Source organism: Crinia signifera, chromosome 2 (genome assembly GCF_055691185.1).
Source record: "Crinia signifera chromosome 2, ASM5569118v1, whole genome shotgun sequence".
NCBI lineage: Eukaryota > Metazoa > Chordata > Amphibia > Anura > Myobatrachidae > Crinia > Crinia signifera.
This window is the reverse complement of record NC_139218.1, coordinates 90,207,321-90,228,255: the sequence shown is the minus strand read 5'-3', so window position 1 is coordinate 90,228,255 and position 20,935 is coordinate 90,207,321. Positions and strand designations below refer to the sequence as shown.

The following is a 20,935-nucleotide window of genomic DNA, read 5'->3' as shown; positions in this document are numbered from 1 at the left end:
TACTATGTAACAAAGTCTGCTTTGAAAATGCCATGGCTAATTCTTGGCCCCAGTCAGCGTCTCTGAGTGCCTGCAACTCACAGGCTATTATATAAGAAACTATAAATAAATAAATATTACATTTACCCTGTGACATAGGGGACAATTATACATTGCTTTGGGCAACCAATCAGAATCTAATTCTTATTTTTTTAGAACCTTCTAGAAGATAATAGATAGTAACTAACATCCCATGGGAAATAGAACTCCGATCTTAATAAATTTCCCCCATAGAAATTGATGGCAGATTTGATGCATCTATTCATCTAGTCTTCCCTAACAAACTATCATCAGCCCTTTGGAGGCAGTAATATATGTATAAGATATATGTGTATGTATGTACTAGGTGATTCATCGCGCCCTACGGGCGCTCTTCACACCGGCGTAAGGGGCTACGCCCCTTAATTTGTGAACATTTGTATTGTGAGAAATATGGTTAGAATTGTATGAAAGATGCCCTGTATTGCAGCTTCTGGCAGTGGGTGAGGGTCCAGCGTGGCAGCACAGGAGTACCGGACGGTGGCCATGAGTCAGTGTCTCCTCCTACTGGGTGGGAGTTAGGGTGCATGAGAGCAGGAGGCTAGGATATGAGGCATGATAGGGGTATGTGGGCAACACAGCGTCAGCGATTACCCAGTGGTGGAAGTTACGGTTCAGGAGAGCAGGAAGCTGGGTAGTGATAGGGGTGTGTGAGCATACGGGGGACTAAAGAGGGTGGTGGACACTGTGCAGCTTCTGCCAGTGGGTGAGGGTCCAGCGTGGCAGCACAGAAATACAGGAGTCAGTGTCTCCTCCGACTGGGTGGGAGTTAGGGTGCATGAGAGCAGGAGGCTGGGCGGTAAAGCATGATAGGGGAATGTGGGCAACACAGGGTGAGCGGGTCTCCACTGGCGGAAGTTATGGGGCAGGAGAACAGGAGGCAGGGCAGTGTCCTCCCACATTGATGGCAAAAGTATTCAACATCGGCCATAAACCATCGATTATTTGAAAATCATTGATGGTCGATGGGCATCCCTAGAACTGGAGGAGTATGGGGGACAGTATGCAGCTCCCGGCAGTGGGTGAGCGTCTCCTCCCACTGGGAGGGAGTGAGCGTGCATGAGAGCAGGAGGCTGTATAATAGTGGTATGTGGGCAAGACATTGATAAAAGTTGTGGCGCTGGTGCAGAGGGCAGTGGGGAAACCTGCAGTGCGGCAGCCAGGGCCGGATTTCCCACCTAGGGGCGGTACCTGCTTGTGGTGGTACAGGATCCCCCATTGTCACTGGGGTTCGTGAAATGCGGGAGCGGGGGCCACGGTGGTCCGCTGGGGGGTGGAATTGCCGGAAGGGGGTCTGCAAATTGCGGGAGGGGGGGTGGTGTGTTGGGATCCACGGTTAGCGGGAGGGGGGGGGTCCGCAAATCATGGGCGGGGGCGCGGGGGGGCTTGAATCGTGGGAAGGGGGGTCCGCAAATTGCGGGAGGAGGGTTGTCGGGGTTAGTGAATTGCGGGAGGGGGGGTTGCGGAGGTCCGTGAATTGCGGGAGGGGCGCGTGGGGTGCCGTGAGTCAAGGGGGGGTGGTGCGGGGGTCCGTGAATCACGGGAGGGGTCATGAATCGCAGGAGGGGGGGGTCGTGGGGGGGCTGCGAATCGCAGGAGGGGGGGTGTGGGGGGTTGCCGTGAATGACATGAGGGGGGCGTGAATCAAGGGAGGGTGGGCGCAGGGGGGTGGTGCGGGGGTCCGTGAATCGCGGGAGGGGGCATGAATCGCGGGAGGGGGGGTCGTGGGGGGGTTCCGAATCGCAGGAAGGGGGGTATGGGGGGTGCCGTGAATTGCGTGAGGGGGGCATGAATCGCGGGAGGGGGGGTCCCCGAATGTGTAAATTACGGGGCGGTCGCAAATCGCGAGAGGTGCCGAGGGGGCCCGCAAATCGTGGGAGGGGGGCGCTACGGGGGGTTTCGTGAAACGCGGGAGGGGGGGTCGTGGGGGGTTGCGAATCGCAGGACGGGGGGTGTGGGGGGTGCCGTGAATTGCATGAGGGGGGCATGAATCGCGGGAGGTGGGGTCCCCGAATGTGTGAATTAGGGGGCGGTCGCAAATCGCGAAAAGTGCCGAGGGGGCCCGCAAATCGCGGGAGGGGGGCGCTACGGGGGGTTCCGTGAATCGCGGGAGGGGGCGGCGTGAATTGCGGGAGGGGGGTCGCAAATCACAGTAGGGGGGGGGGTGCCGTGAATCGCGGGAGGGGGGGTCGTGGGAGGCCCTTTTAATGCCGGGAGGGGGGGTCGCAGGGGTCCCGCGAATCGCGGGAGGGGAGGATGCAGGGGTCCTGCGAATCGCGGGAGGGGGCTCGCGGGAGGGAGGGGTCGCTGGGGTCCCGCGATTTTCGGGAGGGTCGCGGGGGTCCCGTGTTTCGCGAGAGGGGGTGGTCGCGGAGGTCCAGCGAATCGCGGGAGGGGGTGGTCGGGTCTGGGACGGATATTAGACAGCACTTACATCGACAGCCATTACATCGACACCATTAGTTCGACAGCTCAATAGGTCGACATGGTTTTAGGTCGACATACCATTAGGTCGACATGTCATTATGTCGACAGCTCATTAGGTCGACATGTTTTTAGGTCGACACTGCCATTAGGTCGACAGAGTCTGTCGACAGTCAAAAGGTCGACATGGGATTTTTCACTGTTTTTTGGCCGAAATGTCGACACAGTCGACATGGACACAGTTTGAAGTGTACCGCAGCTGCTCGCTATGCTTCGGGCACGGTGCCTCCCTGCGCTCGGCACACTATTTTATTCTCCCACCACGCCCTAGTGGATAGTAGGGCATGAAATACCGCCTTTCGGCACATGTCGGCTCAATAAACAGTGAAAAAACCCATGTCGACCTTTTGACTGTCGACATAGACACTGTCGACCTAATGGCAGTGTCGACCTAAAAACATGTCGACCTAATGAGCTGTCGACCTAATGAGCTGTCGACCTAATGAGCTGTCGACATAATGACATGTCGACCTAATGGTATGTCGACCTAAAACCATGTCGACCTTTTGAGCTGTCGAACTAATGGTGTCGATGTAATGGCTGTCGATGTAAGTGCTGTCTAACAATAGTCCGGATACCGGGGTGGTCGCGGGGGTCCCGCGAATCGCGGGGGTCCCGCGAATCGCGGGAGGGGGGTCGCGGGGGTCCTGCGAATCGCGGGAGGGGGGGTTCACGGGGGTCCCGCGAATCGCGGGAGGGGGGGTCGCGGGGGTCCCGAGACTCGCGGGAGGGTGGAATGCGGGGGTCCCGCGAATCGCGGGAGGGGGGGTGCGGGGTCCCGCGAATGGTGGGAGGGGGGGTCACGGGGGTTCCGCAAATCGCGGGAGGGGGGGTAGCGGGGGTCCCGCGAATCGCGGGAGGGGGGTCGCGGGGGGGGCGGGGGTCCCGCGATTCGCGGGAGGGGGGGTCGCAGGGGTTCCCACGAATCGCGGGAGGGGGGTCGCGGGGGGGTCCCGCAAATCGCGGGAGGGGGGGTCGCGGGGGGTCCCGCGAATCGCGGGAGGGGGGTCGCGGGGGTCATGGCAGAGGGTAGGGATGTGCAGGAGTAATGGTGGATGGTGGGCGTGTACTGTAGCCCTGGCTGGGCGGGGGGAGGTGATGTCAAGGGGGTGGAACGTCAGACACATGAAAGTAAAACTGTTCTACACAGGAACGTTCTCCACAGGGGTTGAGTGACAGATCTGGCTAAATATATAAGAGATGTAAGATATATTTCTGCAGCCAGAGGTCTGACATTGGTCTATCCTTTTGGACGAGTACTAGACAAAGGCTATGACTGGCCCAGAGTACTTTCATTCCTGTGAATTGCCAGTAATTTACTTCCTTTGAAGATTTAAATTTGTGGCTGTTTCATTTTACCAATTCTAGCTGGTGAAATGCGTAGGTTTTGGTGCTGTATTTTTGGGCCACCAGTGAGGTCCCAGCCATCTGAGCTTACACCAATAAGGACGCATGGCAGGAAACAGCAACATCTTCCCTCTAGTCTTGAGCGATACTATGACACCTTTTTTATTGTAAAATGGAAGCAAATGTTACACTTGTATACAATTTTATCAAAAATATATATTTTTTTTATATGTACTAATAAATTAAATGGCCATTGGGCCTTTTTCTGTCTCGGTGGATTGGTGAGAGGGTGTGTTTCCAGTATCTTATGGACATTCCAGTCACCATATTGGATAACTTTGGTAATTTCAAGTTGAAAGAACTAATCAACCACACAGAGACGACACATTCATTATTTAAAATGTATCAACATTCATGGATACATGAAATCTATAATGATCATTATACAGTATGTATGCGCTGTTAGCACCCTCTGGTTTTTATATCTTTGTATCTTCCTACTAATGGAATCTACTGTGATGTGAAGCTTTATCAATTTTTTTTAATAGTACGAGTTTAACTCTTTGAGTGCCATGTGAATTTGTCAAAATTGGCAAGCAAACATTTTTATTCATCATAATGACCTGTAATGCTTGCCTTATATAGGAAATATAATTATTATTTTTTGTTACACATCATTTTTCATTTTTTACATTTATAGAACAAATGTGAGGGACACTGGCATTTTTAGCAGATATTTTGCACATCGCTTACTGTGATGTTGACACTCAAAGGGTTAAGGCATATTTGTAACTATAAGACAATATATATATATCTGTAGATCTGCCGTAGAAGTAGGTGCGTCACTCGGAGTATTTCAAATAAAGGCCCTTATTCTAATCTGTGCGGTACGGCCCGCGTGCGGCCGTACCGCCGATGTTTTCACTCTGCACATGCGCAGAGGTCACTCTGCGCATGTGCAGGCGAAATCGCCGCACACAAAAATTATACGCCGCAAAGGGGGCGTATAGGGGCGTGAGGGGCTTGATAGCCTCATTTACCTATGTATACGCCCAGCGTTTCATGGGCGTTCCCATGCAAACGCGGGGCGTATGCATGGTAATGAGGCTATGACGCCAGTGATGGGGGCGGAAAGCTGACATCGCCGGATGTCAGCTCTCCGCCCCCAAACAAGCTTTCACACGGACAAGTGTCCGTGTGGTCTCAGCTTGCGTGAGCTGGTGGAGCGTGCGGCCCTGCCTTCGATGGTCGTCGACCATCGAATGCAGGGGGCAGCTCCCACCATGGTGGAGGCGTACGCCCCACCATTTTTCATGCGGATTGCCAGCCGTCCGCGTACGGACGGCCGTGGCGATCCGTCTTGTAGGCGGGGATTGGTTTGTGCGGCCGGAGCAACGTATGCGGCTCCGGCCGCACAGATCAGAATAAGGGCCAAAGTGCTTTATTTAAGAAGAGGGTACAATCCAACAATTGTTTCGAGCCGTGTGCTCGTCCTCAGGGCTCATACCCCTAGGAAGGCACCGGAATGAGTAACGCAGTACTTGTGTGGAATGACGGATTTTGAGTAATGAGTAAGTAATACTCGGTACAGAGTCTGGGATTTTTCAGAGTACAATTCTCGCCTTCTGGAGATCTGCACACTGGGAAGGCTCTGTAGTCAATACTACAGAGCCTTCCCAGTGTGCAGATCTCCAGAAGGCGAGAATTGTACTCTGAAAAATCCCAGACTCTGTACCGAGTATTACTTACTCATTTTTCTAGCAGTGTTTTTATCAGACATAGCGGTCAATATAGAACACCGTCAGATCTTTGAAAAACGGTCCAATGGGTTAGTCGAAATATTATGGAGCTATTACAAAATTCCCTAACTCTATAGAGGAGCAACTGTTTGTGATAATTGAGAGACATCTACGCTAAACTTCATAGCCGAACTATACTATCAAGTAATTAAGCAGCCCTGAATGTTCAAAAGGACCCAATAATTCATTCCAATGTAGGCATTGTCCTCCTACAAAAACCGTTGGAATTTATTATAGTGATTTCCGCGAACCCCTGGTGAAGTCCTGTGTTGGGATGAAACGCGTTGGGAACGTTTGTTTGCTATCCTGAAATACAACAAAGATACTATTGAACCTTTTAATAGTCTGGAAAAGATACCAATATAGCGTGGAAAAAGACTTTTTAATAAACATTTATAAATTTTGGACTTTACTTTGCTTGTATATGGCCAGATGTACTAAACTTGAAAAGTGATAAAATGGAGAGTGATAAACCACCAACCAATCAGCTCCTACCTGCCATGTTACAGGCTGGGTTTGAAAAAAGACAGGTAGGAGCTGATTGGCTGGCTGTTTATCACTCTCCATTTTATCACTTTTCAAGGCTTAGTACATCTCACCCTTTGAGATTGTTTATAAGGCTGTACTGATCTAATTACTAAGATCATCAAGGGGGCACCATCTTACAACTGCTACCCATACTTTTCCTTCCTTCCCCATCCAACAGGGGAGCTTGTAAGTCAGGAAGCCCAGACATAGTAATTATAAAATCCGTGGCGCGAAGCAGGAGTCTGATATAGAGATTCACCTGTTTGTATAGGGAGGCTCACTAATCAGGGAACTTGGCAATAGAATTTGAGCAAGGCCAGATGTTCATCCAGGACAGGAAGTTGAATGGTATTGTGTAATAACAAACTACGCTGATCATGTCCTGTTTTCTGTGCGGAAGAGGAAACCTAGCTTTAAGCTTATAAATACATGAAGTGATGCATTGATTGAATTCTCCTAGTTTATCCTGTCCAGTTCTAGCTCTGCAAGGATTTAATTTGTTGCTTTTGGGTATATAACTTTTTTGCACCATTCGTTTTCCACCGAGGGTCTGTGAAACTGATACAACATGTAGTTAAATAAATTCAGCAAATACTTGAATCTCAACTAGGCACAATAGATAATAAAATTTTAAATTGTAATGTAACATGACTTTAAATTGAAAGACAAGAGCAATAATTCCTACTTTAGTTACAGTGCTTCCGTATTAACACAGGTGGTTATTTTATCAAATAAGATCAGCAGGTGCATTGCGCTGTATAGATAATTTAAACTGTACTGGTGCATTGTGCTCCAGGTTGGTTTTGCTAAACAATAATTGCCGCTTTAAATCTATAGGCATAACTGCCCAAATTAGACCAGTTCCCGCAAATTACCCTTTATTCTATTTGATTTTAATTATGGGGAGCAGTACAGATGGTAATGGTTAGCATTACTGCCTCACAGCACTGAGGTCATGGGTTCAATTCCCACCACGACCATAACTGTGCGGAGTTTATATATTCTCCCCGTACCTGCGTGGGTTTCCTCCAGGTATTCCGGTTTCCTCCCACATTACAAAAATATACTGGTAGGTTAATTGGCTCTCAACAAATTAACCCTATCATGTCTTTGTGTGTACTTGTGGTAGGGAATATAGATTGTAAGCTCCACTTGGGCAGGGACTGATGTGAATGTTCAAATATTCTCTGTAAAGTGCTGCGGAATATGTGTGCGCTATATAAGAAACTGGTAATAAATAATAATAAATACATACAGTATGTGTCCAGCTTTTTCCCATAATGCCACTGACAAAAGCAAGTTGAACTTGCTGTATGTATCCATAATAAAACTTTGTTCAAATGTTTTCATGCAATTCATATAATGTTCATATGATGGAAACTTCATACTGTAGGTGGTAAAGCCATGACTGGCTGGGAAGGTGGTATTCGTGTCCCGGGGATATTCAGATGGCCTGGTGTGATTCCTTCTGGCACAGAAACTGATGAGCCCACGAGTCTCATGGATATCTTCCCAACTGTAGTCCATTTAGCTGGTGGTGAATTGCCAACAGACAGGTGCATCCATTATACTCTTACATCAGAAAACTACTAGAATAATCATTGTTCAGTCAAAGTTAAGTATCTACATTTCAGCATCCATATACGGTAACGTGTAGTAAATGCTCACAGTGTGATGCAATGACATGACTGGAGACCTATTAGTATAATCACTTACACAACATTTGCTACCCAAGACTGGATGCACACTGCAAAGATAAAGTGTTATGGTAAGCTACAGTATACACATTTATTATACAGCTGCTCAACAGGTCAGTCCAGGCATCACAGCAGGGCGGGCATTTAAGTTTGCCTGCAAAACAAGGGGTCTGATTCAGATGTGGTTGGAGTTGCTATCGCTGCTGCTTACATGTAATCTTGTAAATTAGTAGTTTGTTCAAACACCAATGTATTGCACTGCAAAGGCATTGTGTACCTTAAAAATAATGTAAGCTGAAGGTGTTCTATACAGTGCCTTGCAAAAGTGTTCGCCCCCTTGGCATTTTTCATGTATTGTTGCCTTGCAACCTGGAATTAAAATGGATTGTTTGAAGGTTTGCATCATTTCCTTCACAGAACATGCCTACAACTTTGAAGTAATTTTTTTATTATTATTGTGTAGCAAACAACAAATAGGACAAAATAACCAAGAACTCCAGGTTGCAAAACTATTCCCCCCTAAAGTCAGTACTTTGTAGAGCCACCTTTTGTGGCAATTACTGCTCTAAGTCACTTTGGATAAGTCTCTATGAGCTTGCCACATCTTGCCACTGGGATTTTTGCCCATTCCGCAAGGCAAAACTTCTCCAGCTCCTTTATGGTTTCCGCATGTGAACAGTAATCTTCAAGTCTCACCACAGATTCTGAAGGCCATTCCCATTAAACCACTCGAGTGTTGCTTTAGCAGTATGCATTGTGTCATTGTCCTGCTGGAAGGTGAACCTCTGTCCTAGTCAGCGGTGTAGCTAGGTGCCATGGTGCCCGGAGAAAGGGCATGTTTCGCGCCCCGCCCCCCCATCAATTTGTAGTAGGCGGGGCTCTTGCATGGCGAAAAGGTCACGCGGCCTAACATTATACCACACACCGTAATGCCCATTGCACATAAAGCCACATGCTGTAATGCCAATTACACATAAGGTCACACATGATGCCCATTACATACACATAAGTGGCATTTACCTAAATGTGCATTGCTAGGAACTTCATGCTCGATGCTAGGGGCTTCATGCTCATTGCCAAGGGGGACTAAAATTGCTCGTTGCCAAGGGGGGCTAAAGTTGCACGTTGCCAAGGGGGACTAAAATTGCTCGTTACCTAGGGGGATTAATATTGCTCGTTGCCAAAGGGGGACTAATATTGTTGCCAATGTGGACTTGTTGCTTGTTGCCAAGGGGGACTAATATTGTTGCCAAGGGGGACTTGTTGCCAAGGGGGACTGAAATTGCTAGCAGGGAGGGAAGGTGGGAGTAATAGTGCAGATCAGGGAGGGTGGGAGTGATAGTGCAGAGCAGGGACAAAGGGAGGGAGTAGTGTGGAACAGGGGTGGGGGGTGGGAGTAGTAGTGTGGAGTGATGGTGGGAGGGAGTAGTGTGGAACAGGGAGGGAGTAGTGTGGACCCCCCCCCCCCCCCAGCTGTCAGGGGAAGTGTGTGGGCCAGGCTCCTCGATGTTCCTGGGAGATGTGCACTGTGTGATGCTATTAAAAATTCACATCTCCCGCTGGACCGCGCTAGCCAATAGGTGCTCGCGGTCCAGCACCCACCAGTTGATTGGCTGCTGGAGAGATGTGAATTTTAAATAGCACCACATCTCCAGTACACAGTGTGGAGCCGGGAACTAGCAGGGGAGATGGAGTGGGCGGCGCCACGGCAGACAAGAGTGAAGGGGAGTGGGCAAGCTGGCGGTGCCGGCACAGCTCAAGCGCCATGACAGCTTCCAGCGCCCCGGAGCTGGTGATCCACCGACACCACCCTCGCTATGCCTCTGGTCCTAGTCTCAAATCAAATTTTCGCCAGACATAGCGTTTTCCTTGCTGTGGAACTCTGAAGATCATTCAGGGTTAATTCTGGTCTCTGTGCTGCCTCACTGATTAATACCCCCCTTGTCCATTCTGTAAGTTTTGGTGGGAGGCCCTTTCAGGTTCGTTGTGGTACCATGTTCTTTCCATTTGAAGATGATGGATTTGATGGTGCTCCGGGGGATCATCAAAGATTTGGATATATTTTTATAACCCAACCCTAACTTGTACTTCTCAACAACTTTGTCCCTGACTTGTTTGGAGAGCTTCTTGGTCTTCATGGTGTGATGCCTCATGCTTAGTGGTGTTACAGTCTCTGCGGCCTTTCAGAAATGGTCTGTTTATACTGACAGATCATGTGACACTTAGATTGCACACAGGTGGACTTCATTTCACTAATTATGTGACTTCTGAAGGTCATTGGTTACACCAGAACTTTTGCGGGGCCTCACATCCAAAGGGGTGAATATGTATAGGGGATTATATATATATATATATATATATATATATATATATATATATATATATATATATATATATATATATATAATTCTCATTTCACCAACTTAGATTATTTTGTGTAAATCCATCATATAAAATTCAGATAAACAATAATTAAATTTACAGGTTGTAATGTAACAAAATAGGAAAACAAGCCAAGGGAGTTAATACTTTGCAAGGCTCTGTATATAGTGGCAAGATCTATGATTGCCCGCCACTATAGTTTGAGCACCTCCCTCCATCCACTCACTGCTTACTTTCTTCGGCCACCCGGTCCAATCCCGGCCCGCCTGGACCAGCAGATCCTCCTGTCTACAATCCCGGCGCTCCTCCTGATAGAATGTCACATGCAAAATGGCCACCACCTTACAGCAGACCGTTATTTAGGATGCAAGAGGAGGTCGCCGCCTTCTCTAGCATCCTTAATAATCGTCTGCTGTGAGGGTGGCAGCCATTTTGCAAGTTACTTTCTATCAGGAGGAGAGCCAGGACTACAGCAGAAAGGAGGGTCTGCTGGTCCCGGCACTGCAGCACCAGATGAGGCGGTGGCCATAACAAAAGCTTCTGCAGACCCCGCGGCACCCAAACTTGCCCAGCACCCAAACTTGCCCAGACCACGGGGTCTGCAAAGCCATAGTTACACCAGTATCATTTCTGGGCAGCATGTGGTTACTGATGCAGTACTTCAGCGGTTTTTCTTTTACCCTGGTGTATAAGTGTGAGTCTGAGTGTGCAATGGCTGGGACCATGCTCACTATGTGCATCTTTATATGCAATAATTCCCCTTGGTGCACCCTCATTGGACACACCACGGAAACGTGAACCTGCCTCTAGCTAGGTGCAGAATGGCCTACAATGTAAACGAATTGTTATGCAACACACACGAGATACTTCCATAACTTAATCATTTAAGCCGAATTGGATTGTTTACAAAAGCTGTAACTTTTATATTTGTTTTAATTTAATTAGAATTATTGATGGCCACAACCTAATGCCTCTTCTTACAAAGAAAACCTCTTACTCCGACCATGAGTTTCTGTTTCACTACTGTGGAAATCATTTACATGCGGTGCGTTGGCACCAAAAGGAAAGTAAGTAAATTGTTTTGTTTTTGCTAAGAACATTAAATAAGTGATAGCTGTATGTTTGGGAAATCAGAATCAAAACTTCCAAAATAAGGTTTTTATTCCTCTTTTCTAAATTAGTCACAGGAGAAATCTACAGTATTTGTTACATTTCTACTACGCTTGCTATTTTATTTCTTGTTCTGTTTCTCATAGTCCTTAAGTGCTAACAGCTCAGGGTTTAATGATGTCCAGGCTTCAGCACAGATAATGAAATAAAAATCTCAGGTACTAAAGTACCTGGTAAGTCAGCTGGGCTCAAGCATGGATAGCCCTAAAATCTGGACTGTTAGAAGGAACACAACTGGGGAGGGGTTGTGGGTGGACACGTGGCCCTGGGTTCTGGAATGAAGGAGCATTACATTACCTGTGGGCCCCAGTACTCCACATTTTATGTCCGCTGCTGACAGCCTTGTTGGGTGCTGGCTCCATGCTTCTGGCTGTTGTGTAATGCATATGACATTGCTGGTGCATGTGACATCACATGCACAAGTGAGCAGAGAGGGACACAGGGAACCCACAGCATGGCCACGTGCAGAAAAAAAGGTGTGCGCTACAAGGATTGCCCTGTTTGATGCTGTATAATTACCGTGACACAACTATCATTGAGCAGAATTGTTGCACACACAGAAACACATGTACCATTGAGGCCCTGGATGTAATGATTATAAAACAGACTATATATATATGTATTGTGGTAGTTCAGTCTGGATGCCACCCCGGGGGTGTTTGCAAAAATAGGACACAGTTGTTAATCCTAAACGATCATGGTTTAGGATTAAGAGAAATGCCCTGCAATTTTAAACAGGAGATCCTGTCCATGCAGGTCCGGTCCAGGTGTTGGAGCAAGTGCTCCTCACAATCAGACGCACCTATGCCACACTTTCTTAAAGCTCAGTAGGACAAGGGCTCAGGGCTCCTGACACCAACAAGTTGCCAGGCAATAGAGTGTGGGCCGGTGGGTTAGAGACAGGGAGCCTGAGGTTGTGTATATTCTGTTTGTGGACCAGTGCCTGGCTAAAGTACCCAGTAAAAAGACCTGTTTCATATGCTGTGGAAGTAATTGGGCTGCTTTTCCCTACTACAAACTGTGTCGGCGACTTGTCTGGTGAAAGGTCGCTTGTTTAATAAAGACTTATTTACAACAATTGTCAGAAATCTCTGAAAGAGCCTGCTACAATTTTTCTCATGTATTCATTTATTGTTTTTATTGAAATTTTTGTTCTTTTAGTTGGCGCTACCTGGAAAGCTCATTATGTGACTCCAGCCTTTCACCCAGAAGGTGCAGTGGGCTGCTATGATGTAATATTATGTGCTTGTGAAGGGGATCATGTCATACACCATAAACCTCCACTATTATTCGAACTATCAGCTGATCCTTCAGAATCCAGCGCTCTTCAACCTGATGGTGAACCACATTATAAGACCGTACTAAGCAGAATAGAGATGGCAGTAGCAGAGCACCGGAAGACTATCCAAGTGGTGCCCCAACAGATGTCCTATTGGAATAATCTCTGGAAGCCATGGCTGCAGCCATGCTGTGGTACATTTCCCTTCTGCTGGTGTAATAAAGAAGACCGCAATGACACAGACATTATTTGATACATCTCACATTATATTTTGGTGATCTTTGGTTCAAGTTCTTGCCCCTCAGTCGTGGTGATATGAATAGCAGAAAATCTTGGTCATAACTTCAACATTTAACATTGCACTCTGGATGTCTCTAACCCTAGTGCTCAGTGACTACTGTAGTTCATTTTTTTGCCAGTAGATATCAATCCCTCCAGTCTACGAATGAGTAAAAGCAACCCCTTACGCTCTGATCCCACAAAAGATGGGTTTGGTACCCTTCAGTGTGTGTCCTGGCTTGCAGTCCAAGGCCCAGAAGCAATCAATTGTTGTTATTTGTCTATAAGTGAAAAATATACTTAACAAGAGTGCTTTAAATGTAGTATTGCACCTTTAAATCCAGTGCCCAAAACAGACAAAGACAAGGCAGCTTGGAAATCACCATTTAGGGTCAGATTTATTAAGCTTGGTGAAGTGATAAGGTGTCTGTTTTTTTATCACCGGCCAATCAGCTCCTAACTATGAAGTTACAGGCTTGGTTTGAAAAAATGACAAGTAGGAGCTGATTGATCAGTGATCAAAACCAGACACTTTATAACTTCACCGAGCTTAATAAGTCTACCTCTGAGTCCTTTAACTTCTACTGTAAGTGGCACTATGAATTAAAGCAGCGCACACAAATTGATTATTCCTAATTCTAATATTTTCTTTGTTGTTGGCCAAATAAATGTACTAGGTGCATTAATAAATTATCTATTGGTATTCTTAATAGACTATAGACAGTAAAAAGTGTTTTATGATTTAATAAATGATAGATGACTATGATAGCAATACGCATGTTATGGTTATGTATGTATGTATGTATGTATGTATGTATGCATACCTGTTACATACTTTCATTGTCTCCCCGGGAGAAGCCCAAAGAGGAGACCCTGCAGAATAATAGGTGGGTGGGGTTTTCCCTAAGCCCTGCCCCCCTCTCAGCAAAATGCTGTCATATGCAGGTCCACATGGAGGAGGTGGGGCTAAATGATGCAAATTTGTGTCATTTAGTTTTGTCCCCTCTATATGGGCCAGTGAATTCCAGGTATAATCTCCTTATCCTAAATGCTTCCCTTGGAAACGGGTGGGATTCAGAAGATTTGGCAACTTTTCCGTTGGTGCCGGGACTGCTAAAAAAAAATTGTGAGTCTCTTGTAATTTGCAGGTAAATATGCAATGATATATTGGGAGATGTTATATCATGCCTATTACAGAGATTGGAGAAAGGCTGTTCTAGCTACATGACAGTTAAAAGATGATTTGCTGCTTTAGGTAACTCTTCCACTTTACGTCTCTCCAAGGTTTGATACATTTTCCTTATAAACAGAAATATTTTATGTCATCTGATTTAATAGCATGGGGGTCAATGGCTACAGATAATGATTGGAGCACACAGTCTACATCTAAACAGGGCTGCAGGAATAAGAGAGATAAGATACATTGAGTTAAGGGAGCGGGCTGGTCTTTCCCCCAGTGTAAAACCTCCAAACCAGAACATCCTTAACACAAGTAAAGAAACTACTTCTACTACTACTACTACTACTACTACTACACAAGATCCTCCAAGAAAACCAAAGGTTTGTGGGGTGGTCAGCTCTGAACAGCATAGACCACCAGATGTTTTACACTTTTCGGATTAGAAAATTCAGTACTTATGTATTATCTGGGCTCCCATGTTAAATGCACCCCATTTTTTCATACCCCTACTATCCAACTACGCATGGAGTTGATTTTATATAGTGTGGCGAGCGCAGAGAGCCACCGTGCCCAAAGCGCGGTGAGCGCAGCGAGCCCCGCAAGGGGACGCGGTCTCATAAGAAAAACGGGAGCCCAGATATTACATAAGTACCGAAAATTATTTCTTATAAGCATGGTGGCATAGTAAAATTAGTCCATATTTATGGCCATACATTAATTGGTTGTCCCATGCAGGTGGTGCTTTCCTGCATTTTGTGGACCTTCACTGCCACTGGATGTGACGTCACCCCCAGATCCAGAAGAAGGGGACCCCATGCATTTCAAAAATTTTCCAACCAGAAATGATCGATACTCTGACTATATTCGCCGAGGATTTTATACAATTTAGCCTCCCAGTTTTTATATCACCACTTCCTCTATATCTTTGAGTCCATATATAATGTTCATCGCAAATAAAAACAGAAAAAAAAATATAAAATAACAATACATATAATAAATGTATAACAATTCCTAAGAGGCATTAAAGGAATCCTTTAATTTCAAATGTTCCATTAAGTTCACTAGGGACCAGAATCTTTAGTTTCAGAATTCACCTCATGTTAGCTTTTGCTAACCTAAGAAATTGATCTTTACTCCTCTAATATGGGTGGATACTTTCTAATCCCCAAAAGTATTTTAACTGACCTGGAATTGTGCCAAGTAAATGTTCCACAAGATGAATATTTTATTTATTTCTGCTCATCTTGCTGATATTCACAAGGCCACAGTTACATTTTAAACCATACACTTCATACTGTACTTTGAATTACAAGTAATTAAGTATTTTTTAACTTTCTTAATTTATTTTAAATTCCTTTATTTTAATCTTTTTGGGGGTTTTGAAGAGCTCAACAGCAATTTATCTTTAAAAAAGATTACCACCTATAGTAAATTTTCTTGTACATTTTCCCAATAAACAGATAATTTCGTAATAGTCTCCAATGTTTTTTAAAGACCGATCTAATCCTTTTATGTTGTCAAAATAGTTTTAAATGAAAGACCGTTTGAAATAGATTTGTTTTTCCTTCCCATCTTCATGGTCAACTAAAAGTTTTTTCTTTCCATTTGTCTGGCTCTTTCTCTTGCTACAGTACTTCTAGTTTATTTTTATCGTAGCCATTCCCTAAAAATCTGTTGCATATTTCCTCCATCTGTTCACCACATATTTGTTCTTCCGTACAGTTACATTTGATCCAAAGGAACTGTCTGAAAGGTATTCCATCCAGCCAATTTTTATGATGGTGGCTGGCTCGTTCTACAGAGCTATTTGAATCTTTCAAATTTCGAAAGATCTTTGTACATAAGGCATTGCCCTTTACATACATAGATATGTAAAGGGCAACTTACATAGAAAGTTTATTACAACTCTGCTGAATGAGAAATAAAAGTTCAAATTAAATTCATTTTAATTTAGAGAATCACAAAATAATTTCATATCCTCACTTGATCCATTTCATACAAAAAGGACGTTATCAATAAAACATTGAAATGACACCAGATTTGCCCCAGTTGGCCAACCTCTTGATCTTTCCAGAAAGCCATACATAACTTAGTATAGCTGGGGGCAAATCTGGTGCCCATTTCAGTCTCAACCTGTTTAATATAATAAAACTCATTAAGTGTAAAAATAATTATTATTTTATATAGATGTAATACTTTCCCAGATAAAATCCATCAACTGTACTTGATACTGTAGATCAGTTTTATCTAAAAAAAAAATATATGAGACTGCATTAAATTATAGTGTAGTAGGTTGAAAGGTAATGAATTTGCCATTTCATTGTTTCAATTTTCTTTAAAACAGCCCTGGTGTGTTTTAAATAAACCCTTATTTCTAAGGATTGTAAATAGATTTCTATTAATGCTGATAAATTAGAGGTAATGCTATTTGTCTCTGAAACTAATCAGCTGCCTGGAGAGTGGATAGCCCTTATCTATTTTAGGATATGTGTAGATTGTGAACATTGATGGATGTTTAATATTAACAAAAGTCCTATTCAGAATATCCATATTCAATGACTCTGTTAATGGCTGCTGCTCCTTCACAATTATTTTTTGTGGTACTTATATGTTAGTTGGGCGCCCACTATAGTTAGTACGCTCATACCCCCTCATATCCATGTCGGCATGGAGTTGATTTTATATAGTGTGTTTCCTATAAGTATTTCCACTCATTAAATATCTGTTTAGTTCAGTCTAAAACAAGAACCACTGCACCTCCCTTGTCAGCAAGTTTAATTATTAAATTTGCATCCTCCTTTAATGATTTTAAAGCAACCACAATTTTTTTCCCTTAAAATCTTTTCAGTAGCTTTTTTTGACCATTTAAAAAAAAACAGTTGATAAAATAATTTTCTACCCTTTGAATGGCTATAGTAAAAAGTTGAGGGACCTCCCTCCTCCTCAAATTTTACCTTCCGTCTCCTCCTTAATTTTTTACTTTTCTAAGTTCCCAAAAAAATTCAAGAGTCTAACTTAATCTATTAGCTGGTGCGAATGTCAATCACTTTTTTCAAACTTTCACACATTTTAAAACTTTAATCTTATCCTCTGGTAAGGATCTCCTTAAATTAAAGATTTTTCTCAACATCTGCATGATCAATAAGTATACTCTGTTTCCCTTAAGGTGGCTTACTTGCTTTGTTTCCCCATTTTAAGCTTCTTACTAATTGTTTTCTTCTTAGTTTTCACTAAAACCTGTTTATGTTTCTGGGATCCCAATCTAAAAGAGGGGGCCGAACCTCATTTCTCCCTTAAGGTCAGTATGGTGGATACTCAATCCCTGCCGCTATTTCTGATGGGGGAAATACTGTAGTGATGGGCACCTATTCAATGCTGTCTTTCCCGACAGCATTGAAGAGGCAGATCGACAGAACTGTTTTGCCGAGAACAGCCGTGAATTGTGGCTATTACGGCTGGATCTCAACAATCCACTTAATCCAAGACTGTTTATGCGGACATGACCCCTTTTCACTGATCGGCAGGTGGGACATTGAATCCCACCTGCCGATTATACCGTCGAGCAAAACGCAAACGAGCCAGGGTCATGGCTATTGGGATGTACCGATAGTCGTGACCCAGGATTGAATACCCTCTTATATCGATTATGGGGAAAAGGTGTAATTTCTTCCCATCTTGGTATTCTATCCGTCCAATCCACATAATTATTATTCATATGATCAGAAGATGGTCCCTATTTTGGTAGGACCTCCAGGGTTAATATTGAGCTATATTATGATGTTCCCTCCTCCCTAAACTTCTAAGTGTTTTCCTGTATTTAATGGGCTTCCTATTAGCTGTTCTCCATTGTGGTTAGTTGCTTTTTTTTTTCTTTTTTTTTTTTAAAGATTCTTTTATTACTGAGTCGTTACCTTCACTCCATTAAATAATTTAAAGTAAATTAAGAAAGTTTTAAAATAAGACTTAATTACATGTAATTTGAAGTATTCAAAATATAGCTTAGAATGTAAACTTGTCTGGTCAAACATGTTTATAAGTTCATGCTAAACAGAAGAAGGAAAAGAATGTCAATTATGTGGTGCACCTTTATGGTCTCTCACGAATAAGAATAAAATGTAACCTTTATTAATCTGGTTAAAAAATGGCGAAAATATATAAAACACACAAAACATCAGCAATACAAAGAAAGAATAAGGTGTGTAAAATATGGTAGCTTACTGATTACGCACTGACTCCTGTTTGGCATTTATGAATAATGTACACAGGTTTCCCACATTGACACTTATATATTAAATCGATTTATAAATAATTAGTATATTTGTGTCTTTATTGTGTGTTGACTGTTTTATCGGGGTATAATATGTTGCTCAGAATGAGGATGTTATCAAGAAATATATATATACACATATGTGATGCCATCACTTCTGTAGGTTACAAGACCAATGTATATTCACTCGTTGGAATGGGTGGATCACCCCTGACTTTGTTTGTCTGCACAGAGATATATTTCTGGTTGTTAGCTCAGTAACAGTGCGATCCAATTTTATGGAGAGATATCCAGCTCTATTACCCGGGGAAAGGCATTGGAGCATATATCACAGACATAAACTATCTCTTGTAGTAGAGACTACAGAAAAATGTAACAATTCTGTTGGACTGTCTGTTCCATTAGAGTCTACAGCAGGATGTTGCTATTTTGTATTTTAATACATTGCAACTAAATTTCTTGTCAGGGATTTACAGATCACCAAAGTTTCTATAACAAGAAATTCTCCCCATCAGGGGTTCATTAATCCTTTGTACTCGTTCTAAACTGTATTTGTCGACATCATGTCAACCGATGATATATCATTGAACCTGATACAAATGAGAAATGTGAATGTTTATAAATATAGTCATGTTATGGTGATTCAAAAGCTCTCTTATAAATCAAATTGTTTGTCTACTGTATATGTACTGCTCAAGGCTGGCTATATACAGTGTATATATATGTATATATATATATAGTGACAGATTGTCATTATGAGCTACTTTCACCAAGTTTATATTGTGGACTTTATATCGCTTTGAGGTCGATCAAGTCTACATCACAGTGTCAGCACTCTAAAAACGCTACAGATATTTGCTGTGTAGTGATAGGCTTAAGATATTCCTCTATAGCAGAGGTGGGCAACAGGCGGCCCGCGGGCCGGATGCGGCCCACGAGACGCTTTGGACTGGCCCGCCGCACTTACATATATTAGTATGACAAGCGGCCCGACTACTGCCACTTGTCCTTGTGAGATGTGACCTCGAGTGCAATATCATTTATTTTTCATAATTACTGTTTTAGTGGTGCCGCCACCGTTAATGTCCGTCTGTGCCTGCCGCGCACAGCATTACTGGGAGCGTGGGAGGGGACTCGATGACGCGGCAGCCGGCTCCTCGCCATTGGTTGGGCGCTGCAGCGTCACCGCGTCCCCTCCCATGCTCCCAGAAATGCTGTGCGCGGCAGGCACAGACGGAGACAGGCATTAAGGGCGACGGCCGCAATAACAGTGTCCCCGCATCCCTGCGTGTCCTCCCAGGCTAAAAGAAATTGTGTGCGCATCAGGCACAGACTGGCTGCTGGCATAAACTGTAGCAGCAGTATTCAAGTGTCTCCGCATTCCCTGCCAGGCTCCCTTCTGTGCAGGGTGGCAGCAGTAGGGTTTTGGCGGGCTCTCCTGGCTTCCCCCTCTCAAAGAACACCACACCGCCCAGAGAATAAAGTAAGGAGCAGGTAATTTTATGTGGATTAGTGTTCTGTATATATATATATATATATATATATATATATATATATATATATATATATATATATATATATATATATATATATATATATATACATACACAGGCGAACTCCGGCACTCATCCTCAAAAATAATCTCACAGCATCACAATTGCAGTTTGCAACGTTTCGAGCCTTTTATTGGCCCGTTGTCAGGCAGTACAGTATCACTACTGTACTGCCTGACGACGGGCCAATAGAAGGCTCGAAACGTTGCAAACTGCAATTGTGATGCTGTGAGATTATTTTTGAGGATGAGTGCCGGAGTTCGCCTGTATATATACCTTTTCTCCCTCCATGGCACCAGCAGCAACCATTGAGAGCAAGTGCCGGCTGATCACATTATATATATATATATATATATATATATATATATATATATATATATATATATATATATATATACACAATTTGTAGATAGGCGGCACTCGAAGAAATAAAACACAACAGCAGGTATTAGGGGATCAAACGTTTTCGATGTATTTAGTACATCTTCATCAGGATACTGATGAAGATGTACTAAATACATCGAAAACGTTTGATCCCCTAATACCTGCTGTTGTGTTTTATTTCTTTGAGTGCCGCCTATCTACAAATTGCATATTAGGACCATAACAGGTCCTTGGAAGGCACCGGAGCAAGGTCATCCTTGTACATTGGAGTGCTGTCCATTTCCCGTTCTATATATATATATATATATATATAATGGAAATAGAGTGCGCCACTATTATAAATCAGCACCACCAAAATTTGCTGTAATCATTACAGACTCATAGTACAATTTAGACAATTTAATACACAAGCACATATAAAAACAATGATTTAAAACATTCTTGTGTTTTGTCGATATGTGTAGATTGTGAACACTGATGGATGTTTAATATTAACAAAGGTCCTATT

General features: G+C 43.8%; 1 protein-coding gene across 1 annotated transcript in view; it reads left to right on the top strand.

Annotated features, from left to right (window-relative positions):
• Positions 1 to 14,662, top strand: part of LOC146059911 (arylsulfatase D-like) — a 47,420-nt gene extending 32,758 nt beyond the window's left edge. The window contains exons 9-11 of the mRNA XM_083172565.1: positions 7,630 to 7,792; positions 11,261 to 11,382; positions 12,647 to 14,662. Of these exons, the coding sequence (XP_083028691.1) occupies positions 7,630 to 7,792; positions 11,261 to 11,382; positions 12,647 to 13,017 (656 nt within the window). The 3' untranslated portion in view covers positions 13,018 to 14,662. The remainder of the gene's footprint in view (positions 1 to 7,629; positions 7,793 to 11,260; positions 11,383 to 12,646) is intronic.
• Positions 14,663 to 20,935: the final 6,273 nt, after the last annotated feature.